Source organism: Colias croceus, chromosome 20 (genome assembly GCF_905220415.1).
Source record: "Colias croceus chromosome 20, ilColCroc2.1".
NCBI lineage: Eukaryota > Metazoa > Arthropoda > Insecta > Lepidoptera > Pieridae > Colias > Colias croceus.
In genome coordinates, this window is record NC_059556.1 from 8,080,502 (window position 1) to 8,097,936 (window position 17,435).

Here is a 17,435-nt window from a genome sequence, read left to right on the forward strand (position 1 = left end):
TTCCAATACGCACAGTTTTACGTTCAAATAAACTTTACTACGAGTGTTTTCTTTATTGATGAGATGAGACTATGGAATAGGCTTTTTTATTTAATTCGTTTCATTAAAAATAATATACTTCCTATTATTATGTCAGCATAATTTACGTATTAGAATGTTAACAATAAAATAAAGTAAAGACAATATTGTGTTAAAATGTTTGCTAACTATTAACACGAGGAAGTGTAAGTAGACCTACTCAATTATCGCTGTCACTTAGCATTCGCTTCGCACTCGTAATAAGAAAATTTATTCACACGCAGATGTACGCATTTTGGCGCGTCGCCAACTTCTGTTTACTTTTAATGCTGCAACTGGAAATCTGTGTCACTTTTACAAAAAGGTTTATACTATTTTTAGTTGTGATGCAATTCAATTTATTACACACACATAAACTCAAATATAAACGATGCCCCCTACAATTATTAATATGATTTTTTTCGTCTTTTTATGTTGCATTTTATATATGGCGTAACAAGGAGAATTCAATAGCAAATCATTACTAAATGTAACACAATCATTTATTTTTTAAATTGATATAATTTACTTTTTCATTCATTCAGTTGATAATAGAATATAGGAGATAATTAATACGTCAGTACATTTTCATTTAAAACCGAAATTCACGCGTATAATGAACGTCACTATAAAAAAAAAGCGCTTCCATACTAACATATCCATTGACTTTGAAGAATGATCTTCGGTTTACGCTGGAAATAAATTTATTTTAGTATTTAGTAGGAAATTAATTGCGCCACAAAACATAGCAGGGGATGAAGATGGATTTACGCCTTATTGGATGGATTTCATTGTAGGTGCTTAGGATTTGAATGACTCATTTCCGTTAAGGTAATAAAATATAAGGGTCGGTGTAAATTCTTTAGCGAATTATTTGTTTTCTTTTGGTTGTTCCAGACAATTCTGTTTAATGTTCTAGAAAGTCACACTTATAATTCTGTCTTTAAATTATTGCTACAGTAAACTGCTTTACACATACATTTTCTTTAATTCATTCGCAATGTCTCAAATAATAAAAATTCAACAATTAGAAAAGTGATATTTATTTTAATGACGATAAAAAGTGACAAGCTATTTAAAAACTTATGAACGTACTATATATTAATTATTTTACGTTACACAAATAACGACATTTTAATCATTAGGTACAACAATACGTTTTTAAGAATCACAACAATCGCAAATCTAAAAGAAATTCCCGAACGAAAAAGCAACTAGAACAAAACTAAAAAAAAAACAAAAGTAAACAATAGATCTATTTCAGTTAAGAACTACTACAATTTCATTTAGGACAAGGGAACAACGGGTAATTATTGCATCAACGAATCTATTTTTAGGCCACTCGGTGGGAGAGGCTGGGATATTTATGATTTGAATCAAACGCAGTTTCTATTGCAAAATGTTATTGTGGAGCTAGTAACCTATGCTAGTAACTAAATCTAGTTACAGTATAAGTTAGATATGAAATTTCGGCATTGGTAGCTTAGTAAGTTATAGTGCAGGAGATATCAAGGCGAAAGGTTATAGTTTATGTAAGTTATAGGTCAACACTATTCCACTAGAAAGGGATTAGGACAAAGGCTAAATAATTGAAGAATGCAAATTTTGTAATTAGAGTATTTTCTGTTACTTTTGTTATACTTTTCATAGGTATGTGCGTAGTAACAACATTATCAAAAACGAAATAACAATATATTCTACAAAAGTATTTTCATATATTATTAACAAAACATGGCATAATTTGTAATATTAATAGGTAATACTTAAGTGTATTCCAAAAAAATAAGGTAGAGTCGAACGCCAGTAGACATTACATTTATAAAATTACTTAATTCACACATATTTTCATCCAAAAGCACATAATAAATTTAATTCCGAAATAAATCTACCGTATTCGAGGACACTCTCAAATATTAAACGCGCAGAAAATCTGGAGTGCGGTTTAGATTACTTTTCAGTTTTGTCAACCGTCAAAATGTATTTTCGTATTTTCAAGCATCACTAGAGGGTTGGTTTCTTTTTGTTAAGCGTGTCCTTTTTTCCCGCCCTATTCCTTATTCCGGGTTGTTAATATTCATAAGTAAATTGCTGGGATGATCTGTTATGGATGCTGTATTATAATGCCTTTTACGTGGATTACTTGAGCACAATGTAAAAGTAATTTGAGGATTTGAATTTTGTACAGGGTTTGAGATCGGTACTTCTTTTGTGATGTTCTGCTATTACTTGGTAAGTAGCGTGTATTCATGTGAAAAAATTCGTTCTGTTAATTGATAGGTATGATATAAAGTTGCTTATATAGAGATAGATTGACTATATAGGAGATAGCAGAATAAAAATGTAGCATTTAGCAGTTTGAAATCGTACTGCAAAGTACTTTTTTGTAAAACATACGTAAATAATTAGTTATTGGCTATTTTTCTGTTATAACATAATAATATTGTGTCTGAACCTCATGTCTAAAATACATTGCCTAATGCCTAGTTTTTAAAATACCTTGGTACTACCCAGAAAATTTGCTAGCATATAAATTGATTGAATGGATTGGGATCAGTTTGTTAAACAGAAGTTAAAGAATATTTTTCACAAAGATAATATAATATTTCCACGGCATCATTCAAACTACTCTGAAAGAAGAATCTATGTCAAGTATCAATTTAAGAAGGAAGTACCAAGTAAAATCAATGGATCCATTAACATTTTGTAAAGATGAGTTTATATCAAGGTATCATCATCATATTCACAAAAAGTATCACAAAACACATCATTGACAAGACGCAAATGTAAAATCCGAAGTGCTCAAACACATCTATAATATCAAAGCCATACCTCGCTCATTTAAATATTCTTTCTCACCCCAACCTGGGGTCCTAAGATACTGTAAAAAGAAAATGTCATCCCATTGTAGATGCCCACTTGTAGCGACGGAGCAATCACCCGAGACGTTGGGAAAAAGGAGCTAGAATCAGAAAAAAGGACAAAAATTATAATGCAAAAAGTAAAATATGGGAGGGAGCTTGGTAAATGGAAATCGCGGGCTGGATATGCGACGGATAATGAAGTGGGCCTCGTTACGGCATACCACCGGTATTTTAACGTGTTTCAAACAAAAGCTAGAAAAATTTGGAAGTGCACAACGGTATGCTTGCTAGACCAGAAGTGTTAGGAATAGGGTTGGTGACATGGTACGATAAATTTTGAGCGTGATGAGTATAAGTTGTATTTGATTTATTTGCATCATAGTTGAACTGTTATCATAACAATGTTGGTTACATTGCCGAAGAGCAATCGAAAGCAGAGATGAAGAACAGAGAAATGACTGCTGTTAAAGATCACAAAAGTGGGGACTTTATTAGAAAGATTGTATGTAGAAGTATCATATGTAGTAAAGATCGCATCGTAATTATAGGTTTGTTTATGTTCTTACAAATTCTACTGGTAATGTTTGTTGTTCTAATAATAATATTCAAAACAATTTACGATTCTGACCCAGTAGCAAACTGTCTAATTAGCTCCAATTTGAACAATCAACCAGATGCACTCATAATGAACTCAGCAGCGTAAATACGAATTATTCCAGAATATAAAAAAATTATGTATATTTTGTATATACCTACAAACTAAATAATATCAACATACTTCTAATTATTCGTTGATTTCCAAAATACGTGTTATGACTTGTTTTACAGCATTTATAAACAAAGGCATCCTTGGCAAGTTAAATGTAAACAATAAACATCGCATCATCAAGTTTATAAAATAACCTATTTACTATTACCAAATGCAATCTGTAACATTATTAATTTTATTTTATACTAGCTGCTCCGCGCTGTTTCACCCCCGTGGCTCCACCCCTGTTGGTCGTAGCGTGATGAAATATAACCTTCCTCGATAAATGGGCTACCTAACACCGAAAGAATTTTTCAAATCGGACTAGTAGTTCCCGAGATTAGCGCGTTCAAACAAAAAAACTCTTCAGCTTTATAATATTAGTATAGATACCGATTTCAATACTATTTTGCTGAAACGAAAAAAATTTTGACCTCACGTCACACTGAATAGAAAATAAATGACGAAACGACATCTTCATATTTTTTCCATCGAATAACATCGTCTTTACTTAACTGAAATGATCGACACCACTTACTACGATTAAAATTGTATATAACCAGTGCTTATACGGTATACCCAAACGTTGGTATGTCTGATTTGGCGTCGTAATAAAAGGATAAAAAGTATATCAGCACAAAGCACTCTGCATTCGATGTTAAAGGTTGTAGAGGAAGCCAAGCGAGAGGTTTTTGTGGGAAAACTCGAGGAAAACGGATCGAAAATAGAACAGAAAAAATCGAGACATCTCTAGATGCGACGGTCTCAAGTCTCGAACCTTGAAGTTTTGTGTGGATGCTTTTACACTGGAGCGGTAAAATGATCTTGAAATGGAATTAAATTCAGAGGTTTTTTGTGTATTTTATTTATTTCTTTAGTATTATGATTTAGGTCCTTTAAACCACGTTACAATAGGAATATATTCTATTCTTTAGGTATTTTAATTTCTTCGATTTTGTAGATGGCAGGTAGAGACTGAACACCAAAAATTTGAGTCAAAATAGTTTTATTTATTTACATAATAATATTTAAAATGAAGCAATTGTTTTTAACCGACTTCAAAAAAAAGGAGGAGGTTATCAATTCGGCCGGTATATTTTTTTTTTTTTTTTTTTATGTATGTACACCGATTACTCCGAGGTTTCTGAACCGATTTACGTGATTCTTTTTTTGTTCGATGCGGGATGGTGTCGAATTGGTCCCATAAAAATTTTATTCGGATAGGCCCAGTAGTTTTTATTTTATGAGCATTTTTGTCTGTAGGTATTTGTAAATTTTGCAAGTGCAAGTTTGAAGTCGGTTGTTTTTAACGCAGTTATCACTTGTCAATAAATAAGAATAGCTAACATTGTTTTACACTAAAATAGTCGTAAAATTAAAAACTAAGAAAGTTTAACTGACCATCGTTACACCATGTTTCACGTTACACACGATCCAAAGCAAGTTGCACATCGGTGTAACAGAGTCCCGAAGCTTTGTTTCACGTCGCCCGCCGTATCGTATCATTAACTCGAAGTGGATGAGGTTTTTTGACTTTTTAACGTTAATTCTTTTTTTATTTATGAAAAACGGGTGTCACTGCATCTTTGAGATTTTGAGAGGCGTCGCGCGAACGCTCAATATCGCTGATGGTATTAATTAGAAAGATTTTTTAATACCTCAAGTATGTTTTGACGCCAATTTTTTTCTGTTTTTCAAGACCTTTGTTCGCGATCAGAATTCGTTATTCAGTTATGAATTATTTCTATTGTAATTTGTTCTTGTCCTTGTTACTCTATTGGTAATGTCTTTTGAAAGGAAATATTAGCGATGTTTCCATTACGATAACATTTTTTTTTTCAAAACTGTCGTCGAAAATGAAACGTCCGAAACCGAAAACTATCAAAAACTATATTAACTTTAAACATTTCTAATATTGCTACAGAACAGAAAACTATCAAAAACCAGATTGATTTTAAACATTGCTAACATTCCTTTAATTTCTACAGTTTAAATAATATTAGGTTTACTTTTTCTTTAACATAACAGCTTTAACATAAAAGCTTGTGTCCATTTCTCTAATAATTCTATACATACCTATAATGTGACTCTATGAGACTCTCTCTGTCATGGGAATGACCACATACAATAGAAACTCGATCGTTCTGGTACACCGGAGCATATGAAATTTCTAACCGAGCATTGTAATTCAATGTTTTTGAGACGATTTCTTGCAATTAATTTAACGATTTCGTGTTTAAAAAGTGTGCACTATTTGCAATGAAGAATGGGTGGTAAATTTCTTTTTTAATTTTTATTAGAAACTAGCGGTCCACCCCGACTTCACCCGTGGTACATGTTTACGTTTTCTCTACATAAGATCCATCCTCGTACTTCAAGAAATATAATAAAAAAAGAATTCTCAAAATCGGTTCAGCCGTTCTCGAGTTATGCGCTTACCAACACATTTTGCGATTCATTTTTATATATAAGATTAGAGACGAATTTTTTAATCGGTATTAATTAATTACCTATAGCTGTACTTAATGCATTATATTAGAAAGTTTTTAGCATCTCTACCGTAGGCTCTTGTTGAGGTCTTATGTTTTTAAAGTGAAACTTTTATTACATCGTCTCAAACTTTTTGGTCTGTGTAGCGCATGTCGCGTGTATCGCGGCTGCCGAGTAGGTATACCTACTCGGCACGCGACATGCGCTACACAAAGCAGTGTTCGGAACCGTTCGAACAGTTTCACTTTTACCGTGGTTTCATAAAACCACACAACATTTTTTTTTTCTTTTAATTTAATATACTTAATAGAACTTGTAATAGTTGTTTTTCAAATTAGCGCTTAAATTTTCTTTAAACTTCCTCTATTAGTTGCTGAGATTAGCGCAACCAAACAAACAAACGATCATTTCAGCTTTATATTATTGGTATAGACTATAGATACATATTAAATTTTTGCTCTACATCTGTTTATCTTGTAAGGAATCAAATCCAAGACTTCTCTCAAGAAAATACACGACACATTACGAAGGGGAGTTTTAATTTCAAATATGCATGAATTACAGGAAAGAAGTAATCCAATAAAACATTTTTGACAAAAGAATCTCCGTCCATTTTATTATGATACGTATCTGTATGTTTGCGAAATACGCTCATTTCTTATTAAATATTACTTTGATAATTGTATTTGGAATTTATGTTTCCTTTGATGGGATTTTTAAAATCAAATACCTACTTATCGTATTGGATATTATTAAATGCAATATTGTTGATTTTAATGTATCATTGGATAATATATCTTTCTTTGAACACTACAAAAATGTAATAAAAAAAATGTGTGCGTGTACAAGTGTACACACGTAAGAAGTGAAACTTCTTTATGACCTTATTTTTCTAAAAATAATTTACTATATTATGCAACTTTACAGAAATACGTCGAATCACGCGTGGTAGGGATAAGAAAAAGATGGCGCGTAACGGAAATATGTCACGCCGCACGCGTAACGAAAAAATGTTACACTAAATTTTTTTCCAACCCCGATAAAGAAGTTTCACTTCAATAAATTAGACAGATTATAGAAAATAGTCATTAGTTTCTCATGAAAGCGTAAAATCTATACTAATATTACAAAGCTGAAGAGTTTGTTTGAACGCGCTAATCTTAGGAACTTCTGGTCCGAATTGAAAAATACTTTCGGTGTTAGATAGCCCATTTATCGAGGAAGGCTGTATGTGTGTATATCATCACGCTAAGACCAACAGAAGAAAAGTACTGTGGTCAAAACCTCGGGGAACAGCTAGTTTTTATATAAATATCGATTTAAAAACTGTAAAAATTAAGAACTTCAATCGCATAGTGGTTTTTTCTTCCAAAATATGTACCTACTGTAACTAATTTCAATACTACATCTGTATACATATTCTACACAAACATTTTATTATCTTATACATTTTACAATAAAACGTAGGCAGATTACGAGCGTACTTCTTTATTCGCATATAAACCGTTTAAAGCTCAGACTGCGTAAAATACTTTCATAACAAATGTGTTACCTTATGTTTATTATCTATAAATTTCAACGTGTTACCATATCAACACATGTCGTAAAAATATTAACTTTGTACATGGTTTTTTAACGATATGTATATGACCAGTATATGAAGGTAATAAAGTACTTGATTGAAATTCCTGATTACGTTAATAAGGTTATAAGTTTGTTAATTGGCAACTTTATCTATACTAATATTATAAAGAGGAAAGGTTTGTATGTATGTATGTATGGTTTTCACGCATAAACTACTGGACCGATTTCAAAAATTCTTTCACTATTAGAAAGCTGCATCTTCACTGAGCAACAAAGGCTATAAAACATGTAGGTACCACGGGCGAAGCCGGGGCGGACCGCTAGTTTTGAATAAAATAGAATTTTCTTTTAATGCTTACGCAAAACACTAATCGGAGATTAAGACTTACTAAGTATGATCTTGTACTAGGTATTACGTTAACTTAACTTTAAAATAATGTTGTCAACATTTTCAAATTAACATCAAATGACATCATTTAAAACACAATCTATTGTCATAAAAATATAGTATGAAAATAATATTAGGATATTACTCATATTTACATTATTTATTTGACACTTCATTACACACATTGTTTTTATAAAATATAAAAGTATATACCTAATAAGTCACAATGTTACAGCTTAATATGTGTAACGGGGCGGCCTTATCACTTCAGAGTGATCTCTACCAGGCGACCCCTACATTATTATTTTTCTAAAAGTTAATAAGTAGATTACGATCATTATCTTACAAGCCACAGGTGTATAATGTAGGTAGTCCTGTCTCAGTAAAAAAAGAAGATTTTTGTTAAATATTAATAATTAGGTATATATTTAATACTAGGTTTCCACCCGCAGCTTCGACCGCGCAGTCATAGATAACCCGCATAGTTCCCGTTCTCGAGGGATTTCCGGGATAAAACCTATCCTATTTCCCGGGGTAAAAAGTAGCCTATGTCCTTTCTCGGGTATCAAAATATCTCTAAGTATACTTACCAAATTTCATGCAAATTGGTTCAGTAGTAAAGGCGTGATTGAGTAACAGACAGACAGAGTTACTTTCGCAATTATAATATTAGTATGGATTATTTAGATTCAATTATTTTTAATGCACAACAACATTTGGAAGAAATCATGAAATTTTAATAAATAAGCATTACATATATATGGCTTTTACACACGAATATAAAACGCACCCCAGTAGTATTATTGTAATCTGAACAATAAAAAAAACATTAAATTTAAGACCAACGATTTTTTATATCGGGAGATGGAAAACGCGTTTCATATCAGTTGTTAAAATAAGCGTTGGATTTAGTTATGTAGCCATTAAATTTAGACTCGTTATAGACTTAAAAAAATGTTTTTCTTTATTTTTACACTGAAGAGTTTGTTTGTTTGTTTGAACGCGCTAATCTCAAGAACTACTGGTCCGAATTGAAAAATTCTTTCGGAGTCAGATAGCCCATTTATAGAGGAAGGCTAGGTATATATTATCATCACGTTAAGACCAACAGGAGCGGAGCAATGCGGATGAAACCGCGGGACGCAGCTAGTGTAGTATAAAAATGATTATTTTATTTGTAGGGTAAGTAAAACTACCTTTCAGTATAATAATATTTCTTCTATACCTATCTATGCAAAGTAATAATATTATCATTTTCCGAAGGATCGTTTTAATGTAACTAAATTGCACTTTTATTTTTGACTAACACCTTTTATTATGCCGTGAAAGATTATGTATGTACCTACTAACTTTTTTCGTTATATCAAATATCGAGAGAAATTGCAGAGTAAACAAAATATGCATCTATACCAACTGTACACTTGATTAAAATTCAAAACAAACAACACAATAAAAAAATAAATTAGATGCACACTCACCTTCTACCTTATTTCTCTTTTATATCACACTAATTTGGGCTTATCTTTAAATGCCTAACAAAATCGAACGTTAAAAGAAAATGGCGGCGTTCGAATTTTAAAAAGCAAGATGTAAAAGGGCGCGTAAAATTTTTCAAGTAACTTTTTTATTGTTAAAAAGATGAGCGATTGTAAGGTTTGTTATAATTTAAGATAAGCGAAACATTTTATTTTTATTGCAATTCTTTGTTATACAATCGAATGGAATAAACTTTTATAAGGCGTTGTAAAAAGCAGGCATTGTTCAATTAATTCTGTTGTATATAGTATTATATTATCTGTGGTAGTATGTAGATACTTAAAATATTATTTTTTATCGTTGTAAACTTGCGATCAATCAATTATTATTGGTTTTTGTTTGACCAGAAATATTGAGATAGGTACTTATACAAAATAAGTTTTTTCATGTATGTTCATTGTTATTGTCATTTAGGACCAATTATGACTAATACATACCTACCTTTTCTTTACTAGAAGAGATCATTCCGTATTTAAAAAACCTTACGTATCTATTTACTTAATCATTTTTTTTTTCAAATTAACGACACGCGAATAATATTAATATATTCAAAATGGTGCATTTCATTTAACGTTCCTGTAAAGTTAAAATAATTTTATAACACCATAAAATTAACGCAATGCATCTCTAATCTTCCATTATTTTATTATCCTTCTCTCATTAGTCACTTTAACAGTCAATAAATGTCGGTACATTAACAATGACGTCATAAACTTCCAGAAAATTCTTTTTTATGACTTATTAGACAGACGCGTGCGCATGTTAATTCGATCGTTTATGAAAAATCGAGTTATTTTACGATGTTCAGATAAAAGCTGGTTATTATCGAGTTTAGTGGTAATTGGACATTTTAATACTGAGAATAAAAATTATGGGGATTGTTAAAGGCAATGGTTTGATGTTTAATGTATCTGATTTATTTCGCATTGTTTGTTTGGCTTTGATTTGGGATTTTTCCTTGCGGTTCTTTATAAGGAATGTTAGAAATGAAGGATGGTTAATATCTATAAATAAGAATGTATGTACCAAACTGTGTATTACATACTGATAAGATTAATCTAGTGATAAAATATAAAAAAAACATGTTAATTTCTTTCTATTTTTATAATCTCGCTCGCTCTGAAATTATTAAACATTTTAACAAAATATATTAGGTATGCAGACAGAGTTAAAAGTTAATAATATGTAGGTAGTAGGTACTTGGATAATGGATTTATAGTAATCAGCTGAAAAACGGCAAACAATAATAGCATATTCAAAAAAGAAGTTATTTTATTGATCTATGAATCCCAATGATGTTAAAACTGAATGTCGCCAGCTATAAAAGAAGAGATTAGCCGAAATCCCTACGACTTGACCGTAAATAGTATGACATAAGTAATAAAAAACGACCATACATGATGCATTATTTCTTTACTGTTACGCCTATTTTAGTAGGGATAATATTATAATAGGAATAAAATCAACAACCTAACAATCTATTTATGTTTAAACATAGGTAATGTGCAATCCATACCATAGTTACCTGCATACATATTTTGTGTAATTTCTGCGTCGATATCTAACTTCGCTCTATATATAAAAGTCTCTTAGTAACCGTACTCCTCCGAAACGGCTGGACCGATTCTCATGAAATTTCTTGCGCCTATTGGTTAGATCTGAGAATCAACCAACATCTTTTTTAATTCCTAAATGATGAGAGTAAGGCAGAATAACGTTTGCCGGCACAGCTAGTACACGTATAAGTACAATCAACGATACATCGGAAATAAATAATAGACGTTTACATAAGCAAAGAGAACAATGTGTTTTTATGACAACGCGCTCAGCGCAGCCATTTTTTATAGTGATGTGACACGCGTCGATACCGCTCGATACATTTTACGATTGCATTTAATTTATTTGTTCGATCGTAAACGTCATGTGGAGCATCGATGCTCTCCGTTTGAAGATTATTATTTGTTACCCACGCGGTTTTTAACGATGCTATTACGAGATTGCGTCGTGACGATTCTGTGTGCCATAACTGTCCGTCTCACTTGACTTTGTTATGATATGAATTTATTTAAAAAACGGGCACTTCGTTTCGTTTTGTTTTTGCAGCTCATGTTGGTCTGGTTTATATCAAACATGTGTATGATAACTCCCAATGAATAAAGAAAGGAATAAATAAATACAAACATGCCGACGTTGCGTCTATTATGTAGTCCATGTTATGTACATACTTTTTAATATAAACCAACTCGAACCAAAGCAACTCAAACAATCAGCTGTATAATCTGAGCTTATATCAATAAGCTCAGATAATGTATCACTATACAAGTATGCATTACATAAATAGTGATGTACGTATGGTATAAGAATAATATCGATAAAAATATCGACACAATGTCCCACCACTATTAGCTCAAATGAAAAATTTTACAATTCCAAGACATACTTTGTCAATACCAATATTACCTCTAGTTATCTATAAAGCGTTCTGGTTTTAACGATATCGATATAGAATTCATAGTTTCGGCAATAAAACTCAGAATGCTGGGATAAAATCTTCAAGTCGATAGATCTTTTTATCGTCAAATGAAACGTCAGAATTGTCTTCGTAACTACATTGTTAGCTTAATAATATTTAGTTTAAATTGTTTACAAAGTTGTATTATCTCAATATAAAAGCTTAGAAATCATTAAAATTATATACTTAATACAAAATACCTCAGATACATGCGCAAAATGCTATCTTTCTCGGTTCTTTATCTATCTTCTCTCCTATAAATACAAATTTTAAAAGAATCTTATCAATTTACTTTTAAATCAATTTTATTTCATAAATCTTAAATAACACAATTCTCTTTGATCACAGACTAAATATTAATATTCCAATATCAAATGCGCATAAGCAGACGATCATTGTGTTCACGGAAAAAGTATTGCGAAATTAAATATAACTAATTTCACGACTCCTTTCATAAAACCTCTTTTCTTGAGCAAATAGCCTGCTCGATCGAATTTTGTTTAAGGGAGATTAGACTCTACGTATGGGGAGTAGGATTCAAATTTGATTCAAATGAGCATTTGGGTATTGAGTGAAAATTATCCACCCCAATCCCTTTGAACCGATTTGTCGTGTGTCTATTGTAGGTTCAAAGGTATTTTTTTGCTTATTATTACGCTTGTTCGGTTCTTGCAAGCATTGTTTACCTGCAGGATACAAATGTGTATACGGTTGAGAAGGAATATTTGATTTCAATGTACTTATTGCATTGATTTTTATGGGACATGTAATATTAGTTCATGTATGTTATTTGTCATTTCAATACCATGTATCTTAGGGTTTACTCAAATCTATTTTTTTCGTTATTATAATATTATTATCTTCATATTCAATTTTGAACAACTACAGTCATTATTAAATTCTGCTACCATTAATTTGTAGTTAACAGAGAACGATTTAATTCAGCAGTTATTTGTGCGTAGTATATGGAATGGAAAAGAAAATATTTTATTACTGTTACCTGATGTTATCATAAAATATGCATAACAATCTTCAGAAAACAACAATCTTTTGAACTAGAAAGCGTACAATTTGTTGAGTAAACAAATATTTGGAAACGATACCTCCACTTTGAAACGATGTTTATCTACTTCGCCATATTTATTTATTGTATCATCAGAAACTATTCGATTTTATTACAGAGTTCAATACAAAACTCCAATCACAGTTTCTCAAATTTGCATTTTATCTGCTCCCTATTTGAATTCAAAATTGCATGCAACCTCCAGGGAAGGAATCTTGCCAACTTAATTTAGCTTTTTATTTACTCTCAAAGTATATGCAAATGTAGATGATTTCCCGCCTTTCTTGTTAAGATAATCAGGTGATATCTGTCCCTGTCTGTTACGTTTGTCCCTGTATATGTTTGTTTCATTTTTTCGGTATCAGAGAAAGTAATTTGTCGGGTGCGTTTTCAATTTAGAAACGAAATTAGGTATAATAAAATTATACAGTTCACCGCTAACGTTTCGATCTGAATGATATCTTTTAAGAGGATTTCTTTCTAATTTTATTTGTTGAGGGGAGCGTTTTACCTGTGATGTCATTAAATTTGGTTTTATGTGTGTCATGCCATTGTATCTTTACCATCTGTTAGAATTTGTATAGATAATCCATTCATAAGCTTCGTCTGTATGTCTATCGTGTTATCGTTATTATATTTACGTGCCTTTGTTTTAATATACTCCTAGTTAAAATATTGATAGTTTTTATTAATATAGATACATAAGACAAAATCCGTATCCCTAACAATACAAATTCACCAGCGTAGACTCATCGTTTCTCATTTATTTACCTCCAATGTTTAGTCCTTCTATAGAACTACTAGAATTTTCAAAACAAAATTTATCCATTCTTGAATGCGTGGGAATACCTACAAAGTCTTTCACATCTTATATTACTCTGATTGATTTCTTCTATAGCCAGTTAACGACGATCTTTTAATAAGTCTTCTATTTAAGATCCAAATTAATTCAAATCCTATGTTTTTGCGCTAATCAGTGTCCTAAGAATGCCAACAATAAATACAATAAAATCTTAGAATTGTTACTAAATAAATAAATCTAAATCGCAATGAACTCCATCACCACCTACTTTTATGACTTAGAAGTGTACTTGATCTAGATAGCTAAAATAAACACTATATGCATTAGATTTTACTTCGTTAAAAGCGTTGTAACACTTGAATAGTTTTACTATTGCGAAATTATATTAGTCTTTACGATGTTATAGATGGACTGCAACATAAATTAATAAAAATAAGTACAAGTCGATGTGCAGATTCATAATTCCGAAAATTGTACGCAATGAAACGACAGTCACTTTTTCTTCAAACACAGAAAAAACATCTGGATTTCCAATTGAAAAACCGCGTTTTTCTTCAAATCTCGATTATATATTTAATTAGACGGTACACAACTTTAATGAATAAAAAAAGAATCCAGAACAATGTCATAATCCTATTACGAATTTTAATTATGAATTGAAATGCCAATATCATTCCTGTCTTCACAAAAAAAATCTAATCTCTACTATCACAGCACACGCGTAATTCCCAATCCCAACCCCTTATAATAAAAACACCATTCGAATTATCCTAACAATAAAACCTACAAGTGTATCACTCTCTTGAATTACTTTTAATATCGTTTGCTACGTTATGACATATCGTATCGTAATGTCGGATATGAAAATAGTAAAACTCTTTTTATTTTCTTCAATATTATTATTATTTTCTTAAATTAGGTACTATATTTATTTTCTTAAACATCCTAAAATAATGAAAACTAAAATAATGTATTCTGTATTCTGTCCTACTATTATTATAAATGCGAATGTTTGTGAGGATGTGTGTTTGTTACTCTTTCACGCAAATACTACTGAACCGATTACAATGAAATATAGCACACATATAGAGAGTAACTTGGATTAACACATAGGATAAGTTTTATCCCGGAAATCCCACGGGAACGGGAACTATGCTGGTTTTTCTTTGAAAACGCGGGCGAAGCCGCGGGCGATAAGTTAGTACCTACGACTTATTTATATTACGTACTAGGCTACGTAAGAAGTTCCGGCAACTATGAGACGTGTAATGTAAATAAAATGTCGTGTTCCTTTAAAATTTAATTATTAAGGAATGCTCTTCACTATAATAAAGCTTTACATTCCATAAGATGAATCATTTAATTTAAAAATTAAACTAGAGACGCAAAACACGGCCTCAAATAGATGTGTTAATTACTAAGTCTATTACAAATTATTGGGGGTAGAAATAACTTTTTATAACATTATACAAAAATTCTTACAAATTCCATAACTAACATAATATTTGTAAGGTAATGAAACAGAGTGATTCATGCAACTTATTAGAGTCGTAATAAAATCGTATCGCATTCGTTAAAAAGTACCTACTCTACGACTCACGTAGTAAACTTTATGAGGGCATTGTTTTATTAATATCTATAAAAAGTGCTTCCAAGTAAACCGTTTGAGTTTCAGTGTTTACAGACTCTAGATGCACTAAGTTTATTGGTCTCACTAACTTGTAAAATTAAATTATATTCGTGTTGTTTTGGTGCATTTGCCTGCATTTCTTTATTGCAATCATTAAGGAACTTTTGAGTTATGTTAATAAATATTTTAATGATGATGTAGAGCTATTATTTACAGTTATACTAATGAAGTTGATTTTACTTATTCTATTTGTTATTATTAAATGCACACAAAACTGCATACTAATCCTAGTCCACGTTAATATGTATTATTAATAGGAAGACCACTATCTGTCTTTTACCTACCTTATAGCGCCTGAACCACTAAACAGTTTTCAATTAAAATTACTTCAAATCTATGTAATAGAATAATATCTTATAAATAGAACAATATTATATATACAACTGACTAGTCATGTCAAACTTACTATATCAGCCATCAGAAACATTTGCACCAGCGAAGCCGTGAACAGAAATCTACTTTCATGTAAAAATTTAAGTCTTTTAAAATTTCGCTTTTTTAACATATCATTTTATCATTTCAGACGGATGCCGCTTTACCGCAATGTACAGACGAAAAAGGATCTTCAGAAAGCTCAATATTCTCATCAATAATACCAGACAAGCTCTCCGGGTCCATTTGTACTGCTGTCCTCTTCATGCTTGGATGGAAACTATTGTCAAATAAACGGTGAACAAAATGCCATAAATATGTATCTAATTTTTAAGTCTACTCTCGTCTGTTATTATATATATCACATTTGTAGAGAGTCAATTAATCGGGACCAGGTATAGGTCCCGGAACAACCCCAAATTGTATCTTGTATGAATAAGTATTGATGTTATAATCACAGATTTAGAATGTTCTATATTTTGGAAGAGGACAGCTCAATGAGTGATTTATTTGAATTTATCTTTTTCGGATATAGTAGCTTTCGTGTGCAAAGAATTCCGATACTATTTTTCTTTCTTTAATGAACGATTCTTGATTACTTACTTAACACATTGAGCCCTGAGCGGTCCGATCGGTCCACGACACAATAGATTTTCTATTGTGTCTGTGATTCCGGGGCCTGAGTTATTAATATTAACATCAAATCCAAAATAATATGAAAATCAATAACATTAATCGTCTTCGTCAGATAATTAACTTCAAGAAAAGTGAAAATATGACCATTTTGTAATCCAAGTCGAGCAGAGAAACAATTTCATGAATTCACTATATACGAATATTAATTATATATACCCAAAAATATACGAATATTTAAATCTGTGATTATAATATAACATTGGCAGTTATTTGTATACTGTTATGCCCATGTAATTATGTAGAGATACTGTATAAATTGTTAATAAATCAAAACCTATATATTCTCAGCTTAGTATTAAAGGTATTTAACCTAATTCTAAATTGACTATTTGTATATTGTTTGAAAATTTAGATATTTGAATAATGTATTACTGATTGTAAAACGCACAATTTTCATGTTTTATACCTATATACTTACGAATTATTACATTTGATGATTGATGCTTACATTCCGCTTTAAATGTTGTCATAATTGTAAATAGCCCGAGAAAATTAAGCCGAAAATGGTCCATTAGTAAAGATAATTCGTGTAGTTTTTAAAAACGCTGTAGTTGTTCTTGCAATATCCAGATGATCATACCTATCGAAAGTCCTTAAGGTAATTTATCTTATCGGAAGTCCTAAAGGGTCCTAAAG

The 17,435-nt window shown here is 31.1% G+C and overlaps 1 protein-coding gene across 1 annotated transcript in view; it reads left to right on the forward strand.

The window, feature by feature from the left end:
• LOC123700847 overlaps positions 1-17,219 on the forward strand; it is an 87,266-nt gene extending 70,047 nt beyond the window's left edge. Inside the window, exon 3 of the mRNA XM_045648191.1 lies at positions 16,255-17,219. Coding sequence (XP_045504147.1) covers positions 16,255-16,404 — 150 coding nt within the window. The 3' untranslated portion in view covers positions 16,405-17,219. The remainder of the gene's footprint in view (positions 1-16,254) is intronic.
• Positions 17,220-17,435: the final 216 nt, after the last annotated feature.